General features: G+C 36.6%; 2 protein-coding genes across 2 annotated transcripts in view; one reads left to right on the top strand and one right to left on the bottom strand.

Moving 5' to 3' along the window:
• Positions 1 to 66: 66 nt before the first annotated feature.
• Positions 67 to 5,878, top strand: p2rx2 (purinergic receptor P2X, ligand-gated ion channel, 2). The gene is made up of 13 exons (XM_014014303.1): positions 67 to 138; positions 1,343 to 1,687; positions 2,073 to 2,208; positions 2,281 to 2,352; positions 2,430 to 2,505; positions 2,616 to 2,712; positions 3,130 to 3,210; positions 3,313 to 3,466; positions 4,513 to 4,643; positions 4,743 to 4,833; positions 4,917 to 4,982; positions 5,083 to 5,160; positions 5,419 to 5,878. The coding sequence occupies exons 2-13, from the start codon at positions 1,518 to 1,520 to the stop codon at positions 5,515 to 5,517; spliced, it is 1,251 nt and encodes a 416-aa protein (XP_013869757.1). The 5' UTR covers positions 67 to 138; positions 1,343 to 1,517; the 3' UTR covers positions 5,518 to 5,878.
• A 2,013-nt stretch (positions 5,879 to 7,891) lies between these two features.
• pole (polymerase (DNA directed), epsilon) overlaps positions 7,892 to 10,649 on the bottom strand; it is a gene marked incomplete in the record, with an annotated part of 21,244 nt that continues 18,486 nt past the window's right edge. Inside the window, 7 exon segments of the mRNA XM_014014395.1 lie at positions 7,892 to 8,154; positions 8,253 to 8,342; positions 8,956 to 9,081; positions 9,182 to 9,382; positions 9,467 to 9,660; positions 9,783 to 9,914; positions 10,029 to 10,224. Coding sequence (XP_013869849.1) covers positions 8,041 to 8,154; positions 8,253 to 8,342; positions 8,956 to 9,081; positions 9,182 to 9,382; positions 9,467 to 9,660; positions 9,783 to 9,914; positions 10,029 to 10,224 — 1,053 coding nt within the window.

Genomic DNA, 10,649 nt, shown 5'->3' with positions numbered 1-10,649 from the left:
CGTTTGTCTGCCTGTACACAATTCCATTTTTTAAAATTTATTTAATTGTATTTTTTGTGGGGGTGGAGTGGGTGTTGCTTTTTCTTAATTTGACTCAGTCAACATTACACGAAAAACAGAGAAAATATATGACAGACAGTAAGTCAATAACTACCTTTCTTATTGCATGAAGAAGCTTCTTCCTCCATAAACAAAGAAATTTTTATTTTCTCATTTTAGAAATTTAAGTGGTGTGTGGGATATTTACAAGAAAAAAGCTCAAATTAATAAAACAAAATGCGTGTGTGTATCAGTATGCGTTAAAAGAAGAAAGACAACTGAATAAAAATGTCACACACAAAGAAAAATATGACAAACTGTTATTAGAGATTAAATTAACTAAATATTTTTGGTTGTGTGAATGATACTGTACAATAAAACAACCTAGTTTAAACATTTATGTGTTTATTTCTTTTGGTTACAAAAATGCCAAACAACATCTATTTGTATTTTTAATTCATTTCAAATTGAAAATAAAATGTCTAACATAATGCTATTTAATAATCCTAACTATTCCTACCACAGTTTTAATGCAAAAGTTGCATGAAAATGAACAGAGAAACAAACCTGGTGCCCAAAACTGACAGATTTATAAAAGAGAAAAACAGCTTAAAAATAATAAAATTATAAACACTAACACATTTTTCAGTTTCAGTTCAATTCTTTATTCATTTCATTAAAACAAAACAAAAAAATTATATATACTATACAATAAAAAGAAAAATACAAAAAGAAAAATGAGAGAAAAAATATACATGTATATCAAAATCACAAATAAAATGAAAGGCAGCACAGAGAAGAAAAAATCTTATGATATTGGCCCCTTTTTTCTAGAATAAGTTCATATAAAAATCTATGTTATTAACAAAACAAAAGACAAGAACATCTAATCCCTCTAGAACAACAATTTATATAGATACACCTTTGTATCATTTGAACTCAATAATAACTAAATTCTTAATTCTAAACTTGTCATAATATTCTCCTTATTACCATGTTTTTATTTTTCAAAATGATTGACAGAAAAAAAAATATTGCCCTAAAAAAGTCAGCATATCACATTTTTAAAATATCTAAACAGACATGTTACCCTAACTCTTCAGAGCAGACCTTAAATACATTTATTTATTTATTTATTTATTGTAAATGAGAAATTTTGTTGAAAAATGAAAAGAACTAAAATAGGAAAACCAACAACTCTAATGCTCTAAAATCAAAAGATGTCATCAACTTCCTGAGCAAGAAACACTTAATTTGAAGTATTTTACGGATCTATCATAAACACCACTCTTTTTTTTCTCAGTTCATTCGTCTGAGCCACACCTCTTTTCCTCTCCTCTCACTAACGGATGGCAATGATGCTGGAGGAAAATACAGACCAGATCAGAGCAGTATCAAATAGTGGGAAAGAGGAATAATGTGCTGGAGCTAGAAGCATACAAGAAGACAAAGAAAAAATCTCAAGCTAATCTCTGGAAATGAGTGAAGCATTTCATACCATCATCATGGGGCTGCGGGACTTTCTGAAGGACTATTTTGATGGATTCTGGGACTCTTATGAGACTCCTAAGATGATGGTGGTTAAGAACAAAACTCTTGGAGTCATTTACAGAGCTGTTCAGTTTCTTGTGATCACCTATTTCACCTGGTAAGTTCTGAGTATGGTTGCAGATTTGCATGATCTGATACAAAAACAAAAAACACAAATGCTCCCTGGTATTTGCCATATAGTACATTAAGTTAAAGCAAAAATAGTGTAAAGATTTCTATCCTATGTAAAATATAGGATCCATTTTTCTCATTTTCACATAGTGATACAAAAATAGAAATTAATGATGAGTTTGTGAAGATTTTATGTGTCGTCTTCAGAGAAGAAGCCATTTCTTGAATTAAGTGCCTCAGTTTGACAGGCGTCTTCTTGTTTTTGTAGCTCCAGCTCAGCAGGGTAACCAGATCTTCAGCAACATGATGCCTCCAATAAAAATCTCACATGACAGAAAATGTGAAATTGCCTCTGTCTGTTCTGTCATCAGGTATGTTTTTATCAGTCAGAAAGCRTACCAGGAGAGCGAGACCCATCCAGAAAGCTCGGTTTACACTTGCATGAAAGGCACAGCAATTCATGGCGATGACATCCTGGACACGGTGGAATACGCTCGACCCTCAGAGGTGAGCTAARAACAGATAGCTGCTGGACATCAAAAATAATAATTATTGTATAAATGAGGTTTTTTTGTGCAGGGTGGTGATGTGATCAGTACATTACTGAGGAGAGAATACACTTATGATCAGAAACAAGGCACCTGCGCTGAGGTGAGAGGTCAACTGAATAACATGAATATACAAAAAATGTGCACCTTCCTTTGACTTTGTTTCATTTTGGTTTTCAGCATTTTGAAGTTGCCAACGCAAACTGTACAACAGACGCTGACTGTGTTCAAGGGGAGGCTGATTTAGAAGGAAATGGTATTATTATGACTTCTCACATCAGCTTTCTTTGATTTGTGTTATTAATATTTGCATGTGTGTGAGCATTTACTACAACCTTTGATTCTAAATCAAACACCTTCTTGCAGGCAGAAGGACTGGCAGATGTATTCAGTACTACAACCAYACTTTCAAAACGTGTGAGATCCAAACCTGGTGTCCTATTGAAGCCTTTGCTGTTGTACAGTAAGTCAGGTGGTTCTTAAATTGAAGTTGAGTTCATCCAGTAACTCAACAAATGCCTCAGCAAACATCTGCTTAGGGAATACACTGTAAAAAAGTCAACTCAGTGATAAAAGTCAGACAAAATGGATTTGATAAACTAAAAAACCTTAACCGGTGTGACATAGTGCAGTATGAGATAACGTTTCAGAGATGTTATTCTAACTGTAAGCTTGTTTCATAGAAAACAAATCTCTTAATTTGGTAAATGAAAGTCATCTGGCCTTGAAAACATTACAGAAAGCAGGAAAAAACATATCCAGTTGCAAGGAGGGTGAGCAATCATCAAACAGGAAATCTCTCCATTTACCTGCTCCAATAGAATCTCACAAATGTCGTTGTTGTTCATTTGGATWAAGCATTATTTATTGTCTTTAACAGAGAACCACCTTTAGTAGAGGCCATCAACTTCACAGTGTTTATCAGAAACTCCATCCACTTCCCCAAGTTTAAAGTTCTGAGGTAAACATCTTCAAAGACACACATACAACACAGGAGTCATTGGTTTTGGTTGTTTGTTACAGACATCAACTWTAACCATGTTTCTTTCTTTCTTTCTTGCAGGGTAAATGCAAAATATGCTTCAAAAGGGCATAAAAAGCACAAATATCTTAAAAAGTGTCATTATCATGAGGAGAAAGATCCCTACTGCCCAAACTTCCGCCTGGGTTACATTGCAAACCAAGCGAGGGAGAATTTCAGCGAGCTCTGCAGAACTGTGAGTATGAGACTGTGAACGTGAGAACTGTGAGCGGTTGAACTCATCAAGACTGTTTCTAACATTAAATCTATTTGCAGATTAAATAAAAATTATGAATTGCATTTTTTTCATGACAAAAGTATAGCTCATTAATTAAAATAATTTGAAATCGTAACAAATGAGGGAAACTAATATCTGGTTAAATTATGGAAACAAAACCTAACCTACAAAGACATATCTGTACAGACGAAGATATTGAACAAAGTGCATCAGAATGTATATTATACTGGAGAAGTAGAGAACTAACAGTGAGCAGGTTGTGTTCCTCTTGCTCAAGATATGTGACAAAGCACTTTGTTTTGTTTACAACGTTTAAAGTGTAACAATGCACGGATGATGTTCTTCTTGGATGATGGATTGTGTTCTTGTGTTCTTCCTCTTTACTCACATATTCTGTATGTTTTCACACTCCAACTACTCCAGAGGTAATTTTAGTCATTTTGGCGCCCTGTGTAAAACACAGACACAGGTCCTGCACTTTCTTTCTTTTTTAATCATGTTGTCATTTTTACATCTTTACAACCCCTGAGGTTGAAAGACAAATTTTTGGTTTGGCGAGTGGGGATGAATGAAGAACCTATATCAGCAGGGGGTTTTGTAAGTGGTCTCATTGCTCTCCCCAAAAAGACACTGAGCTTTAATCGAACCTTTGCATTACTCAGACGGAGGACACATGATTAGAAACACTCAAATACGCAACTTTACTTAACACACAACAAGAGAGTTGCATCTGTTTTCTTAACCAGTTCATTTCTATTGAATTTGAGCAAATTATGTCAATTTATTGGGGGGTAATTTTGACTAAATCAAATTATTGTGGGGCTCATAACCACTCTAAACCTCCCGCAAATTACGCCTCAGTGTTCTGAGCTTCTCGGGATCCACAAAAAAGTCCCCAAAAATTATTTTTCCTTGACTGCTCAGAGCCAGACGCTGCAGAACGAAAATAAACAACTATAATCGATGCATCAGTGGTTTAGGTTTGTAATTCTCTTTGCACTCAGGGAGGAGTGATTGGAGTCTTCATCAACTGGGATTGTAATCTTGATTTGGATCCTTCACACTGTAAACCAACATATTCATTCCGTCGKCTTGATCTCCGAAAGGATCTGGGTAACACTGGTTACTATTACAGGTCAGCACCAAAAACTCTCCAGGTTCTTGGCTCTAACCATCAGTTTATCAAAGGATGATTTAGGTTGTTCCACTGTGTGTTTTTCATGGGATTGTCCAGGTTTGCCAAATATTATAGTAACGATGGTGTCGAGTCTCGGACACTTGTCAAAGCTTATGGCATCCGTCTAGATGTCATAGTACACGGACAGGTGAAGTACTTTTATTTTCCCAACTACTGTTCATTTCCTGTTTGCTCGATGGTTTTATCACAGCATGTGTCATTTTTGTGCAGGCTGGAAAATTCAGTACCGTTCCAACAATCATCAGCCTGGTGACAGCTATGACCTCTGTAGGGATCGTAAGTAACATACTTACACAGTTTGTAATACAGCTCATTAAAAATCAGTCTGTAACATGAACGATTGTTCACTTTTCTAATTTGATTTCTTCCCGTCTAGTGTACTATAATCTGTGACTGGATCATGCTCACATTTATTGACAGGAATGAAGTGTACAGTGAGAGGAAGTTTGATGAAGTGAGTAAAACAGATTATTAAAGATTTTATGCTTTGAAATAGAGCTAAGAGATGAGCTGTCATTGTGACACCCATCCATAAATAAATAAAAAAACACACCTGTTGAACTTTAACTTTTTATGTAGAAAATAAACTCTGTGATCAAATAATCTAACAGTAGCTTGTTGGACTTTAAGGGTTTTTCAGGTAGAATTTAATACATGTTATATGTGTTAGGCTACATGTGAAGAAATATCAGTGAAAGTCTGTCTTTTTCAGGTGATTAAAGAACCCACAGAAACCATCCAAACAGAGGTCAGCTTCATCAGCAGCTATGGCTCGAACCACTCAGACCTGTCGGACGGTGTACCACTCTGATCCCAGAGTCCAGCTGACCGACGCGGCAACATCAGCATCTCAGAGTGATGGAGTCACAACACTGTGCTGTTCTTAGTGGGAATAAACTGAACGAGAACCACATCTCCAAGAAAAAATCATTCTGAAGGAAAAGCTCGTGGAGCTCTCAATGAAACTGTCTTAACAGCAGGTTAAAGTCACAGATTATTTTAAGCTTTACTGGACTTTCATCATGTTCACCAAACCTGCTTCTGTCTACCTTCAGATTACAGTATACTCACATGTAGGGAATGTTAGTTTTCTCAAGATAAAAAATAACTAATTTCATAAGAAAGTTTTACTAATCAATACAAGCTATGCTCTTATACTGCAAACATTCAGCCCAATAATAAACATCCTTCATTGTGTAAATGCTGAGTCAGCGTTCACAYAATTTTTCCAGTCTCTGCGTTCTTCTGAGTGCTTTTTGCAATCAAACTACTTCTGAATATTTTGTGCTATTTTAACTTCCAGTATATAATGTTCAGCTCGACTAGGATTAGTGCTGACTTTTATTTGTCTTTTTTTTACTTTTCAAAATATTGAACTTAATTTACAAAGAAAATCTCCATATAAACAAATATTTTAATGACTTCAAAACATTGCTCTTTTCTAAATCTAGTTTAGCAACCTTGCTTTGTTTTTGGCTTCTTATGAATGTTACGGTTTCAGCTGTTACCAATTTTAGCCTCAAGCTCTTTTGCTAGCTTTTAGTTAAGCTTTTGCTTATTTTAACTTTAACAATGATCTTGTTGGGTTTGGCTTTTGGCTAAGCTGTGTTGATTTAAGTTTTGGTTGCCGTTTAGCTGGTTGAAACTGGTGGTTTTGTTAACCATTTTGTGAACGTTAAATTAAAATGAAAGTACAGTATTTTAGCTATGGTTGTGTTTATTTTAGATTTTAACAATGGTTTAGCTCAGTGTTTCCCAAAGTTGGGGTCGGGACCCAAAGTGGGGTCCCAAAACTTCAACGTGGGGTCCTGAATATATTTTATGAATTAATCACATTTTTGCCTTAGTTGTTACAAAGGAGTGAGGTTAGTATATTTAAAATGGATAAATGTAGTATAAAAATATTGTTACTATGCCCATGTATTGACCTGATACAAATGTTTCTCATCCAAAAATATCTGGGGGCACAGGTCTCTGCTACTGTTATTTTGTGGGTCAAAAGCTGAAAAGTTTGGGAACCACTGGTTTAGCTGGCTTTGTTGACCCTAGTTTTTCCCGGTCTGCTTTACACAAATTTGTTTGCATTAGCTTTTGATAAGTTGATTTTTGCTTTTAGCTACTTTTAAACTTGTTTTAGCTRTTGTTCTGCTGGTTTCTGCTTTTATTATTATTCCCAAGTTATCTTGTKTTATGATTGAATCTGAGTCATGCAACAATCAGCTTTCATTTTATTTCTTTAAAAAATGCTTTTTTCAGTTAACTTGTGTTTATGACATAATTAATCTAGCATATTTCTTTAAATGCAAAAACATAAAACAAAATTTCAAGAGAAAGAAATTGCTGTTGATTTGTATTATTTTGGTCTTTTAACCTGAGAGACAGAAAGGAACAGAGTAGAAGTGTGTGCAGCATAATGAGGATACAGGAGGAGACTGTGAGAAACCACATCAGGAGGGCAATGAACATTAATCAAATAACACTTGCATTTCCCATAAAACGACTCCTCTAACAAGATTGCTGGAGTGTGCCTGAGAGCTGCACGACCTGTGGTGAAACAAAAGTCGACACGCATGGATCGATATCAGCCAAGACGGATGTAGAATAATCTGCAGCCACATGTAGGCTTTAAAATTGTGGTTTTAGTGCAAAATGAAAGAAATTTATTGGTCATTTTATAAAATGTTAAAATGAATATGTTGAGGCGAGACATGAAAATGTAAATATTGGTTGCAAGACCTGAAGATCTTTAATTGGTGAGTGTCACGCAGGTGTCAGGAAGATCATCTGAAAAAAATAATCGAATTGTGCCTCAGTTTAATGTGTTAAATGTGATTACTTGTGTGGGAGAGACTTAGCAGGCAAAGTAAATGCACATGTGCAAGTTAAAACCACAGGACTTTACAGTTATTAAACTCTTAAAACTGTCCCACATTAGATAAAAAGAAGCAGAAAAGCACTTTTTCATATTAGTTCATTCAACTGCAAAAGCTTTAGAAGACTACTTCTTAATGCTCCTTTTTAAATAATTGAATAAAACATGGTGAAATCATTCATAAAAATGAACTTATGTTGTAGCATGCAAAGACGTTATTCCTCATGATGATTTTATTTAATATGTTTTGTGAGGTCAAGCCTCTGACATTCTACTCAAGTCACAAAAAGAAACGGAAACAGTAAAACCCAGGTTCAAATATTTATGCTGTAATTATTTATTAACATCTTAAAATGTGAAATCCATACAAAAACCTGAATCCAGTCATAAAGCGTGGAATCAGACATATTTACACGGTTCTCCTCCAGATTCAGAGTCCTCATTCGGGGTTTTGCGTCACATTTAGCAGCTGATCTGAGGACTCATCACAAGCAGCCAGTCGATGGTCTCGTCCAGGAACCTCATGCTGTAGTGGGATGCTATGTTCCGAAACACCGTGATCTGCTCAGAGAAGCTCTTTAAACAGAAAAATAAAAAAAATATATTTAAAAAAAAGAGTCGATGGCATCATTTCTAWGCTTTCGTTAAATTAAGTAATAGGTTTGAATGGAAACCTTGGTTGTATAAGTGAGGTCGAAGTCTCCGGCACATCTGCAGTAGAGGGGCATGTTTGCCTCCTTCACTCCTTTGCATTTGGTGCACACCTAAAAATATCAGTCAGCTTTAGGGGAGAAGCGTGTGGAACAAGTTTTTAAAGAGCACATTAAAAATTAGACCTCTATTTAGATTTAAAGTTTCATCCATCAGGCCATAATATAAAAAAATTAAAACTCTTGTTTTCATTTTAGCAGATCTGTTCATTTCAGTGCACTAACTTCTCTGACTCTTCTGATTCATACATATGTTTAAATAAACTATTTATTGTTTTTATGTGAAATAATTCTGCTTCAAATAGATTTTAGTTAAGGCAAAAATTAAACTGTCAAATTATTCTCACACTTTACTTATTAAACTTAAAATTTCCAGAATAAACAGGGTTTTTTTTAACTGAAAGGCCTCTATTGTTATATTAAGCAAATTATGGCAGATATGGCAGAGCTATTATTTCTACAACAGTACCATATACTTAAATTTAGCTACAAAAAAGTAAAACATTGTGGATAAATCATTCAATGTTGAATAATTCCATACAAAACATTCAGTAACAAACAGATTTCAGGGAAGTTACAATAAGTACAAATGTCCATCGTCTGCAAATACTTTCACTACGAGGAGTACATTTTTCCTCCTGATTGTTTCGGGCACAGTTTTACTCACCAGGTCCTGCAGTGTGTAGCTCATGAGTTTCTTCTGCAGAACTTCCACCAGAGCCATCTCAATCGAGTCCTTCTCATACTGAACCTGACAGTTTGAGCAGAACCACTGAGGCAAGACRGACCCGTCCTGAGGACACAACAAAGTTCATCTCCGTCTGATCTCAGGACTATAACACAGGACACTGWTTAAAAAGATCCTGAAGTGGTTTGTGTCAGGCGATGCTTACCTGTGCCACTGACGGGTCCTTGCAGAGGTCCAGGTCCCGACAGAAGTTACAGTGGTGGCAGATGACTTCGGGCAGGATGTAGGAGTTACACGGGTCACGGAACTGGGCCTCGTCTGAAAACTCCCCGACGTCCACGAGACGCAGGAGGTCTCGCTTCAGTTTGTTCACTTGATTCACAATGTTGGCATCGAGTGAAAGGACCTAATGGTTCAAAAACACAAAGAGGAATGTTAATGAACCCTACAAGCAGCAGGGGAGAGGAGCTGTGGATAAGCCGKAACTTACCTGGCAGACATATTTGACGAACTCCAGAGCTGGCTTGTTCAGCGGCAGGTGTGAGCCGGGCAGGACTGGGAACAGCTCAGACGTCTGAGTTACATTTCTGGAGCCCGTCACCTTTTTGTGGATCTTTTGGGTGATGGTGAAAATGTTCTGTGTCAGCTCACTGGCCACATACTCCTGGGAGAAGGAGATCATGCCTAGAAAAGAATTCAGAGTTGTTCAATTGTGACGCAACAGCTTGAGGCGAGTTTAATGARTCAAATGCACAAACTGAGAAACACCACAGGTTCACAGTGATTGAAAAAACTTTATTTTTTACCAGGAAGTGCGCTCAAGTCCCCAACTGCCTGCTGGGAAGCCTGGCTGCCGCCGCGTCTCTTGATTGGCGTGGCTCCAGGAGCGTTACGTCTCAGCTCCTCCTTCATGCTGTGGTAAACTGCAGCAATGTAGGCTGGGATGGAACGGGTGTGTGTGTGAGTGTGTGCGAGAGAGAAACTTGTTAAAGAAGCTCAGAAAGGGATTTGTTAATAAATGTAATATTTTGTTTTATTTGTTCATTTTTTACCTGAGACAATCATGAGGAAGTATTTCTGGCAGGAAGCTGTTTGGGGAAGATAATGCATGATGTTCCAGTTGCTTTCAATCAAGTCTTCGACGTCTTCGGGCTCTCCATCGGCATCATCTTCCTCAGCGASATCTTCATCTTCACTCCCGTCCTCGTCTTCCTCTCCTTGTCTGCTTTTCTTCTGCTTGGTTCCTTCCTAAAAACATGTATCAGTGCAGATGTGGATGAAACTTCTGTGTTTGAGGACACAAAATCTGTTTTGTGTTCCTGATCCAATGAAGCTAACTGAGTTAGCCTTTGAAAAAAGTTGCGTGTGTTTGTGTATGCATTTACACTTTAAGGTATTTTTTATTTAAGAAAACTCCAAATCTGATCCTGAAATGCTTTGAAAAGTTATAACTTGGTATGTAGAGACATTCATTTGGGGTTTGTTGAAAGCTGAATTAAAAGGAGAAGTATGGGATAAATCTTGTGCCAGCAGAAATTGAATTTTGAAGTTTGATGAGTTGGTCGACTATAGGATTTTGTTATTTATGTTTAAAGCTCCGTCGGATAGTCGAACCTCGGATTCAGGAAGAGCAGTGTGGTTTTCGTCCTGGTCGTGGAACACTGGACCAGCTC

This window comes from Austrofundulus limnaeus, unplaced genomic scaffold (assembly GCF_001266775.1).
Source record: "Austrofundulus limnaeus strain Quisiro unplaced genomic scaffold, Austrofundulus_limnaeus-1.0 Scaffold114, whole genome shotgun sequence".
Classification (NCBI taxonomy): domain Eukaryota; kingdom Metazoa; phylum Chordata; class Actinopteri; order Cyprinodontiformes; family Rivulidae; genus Austrofundulus; species Austrofundulus limnaeus.
This window is presented reverse-complemented; position numbering and strand designations above follow the sequence as displayed.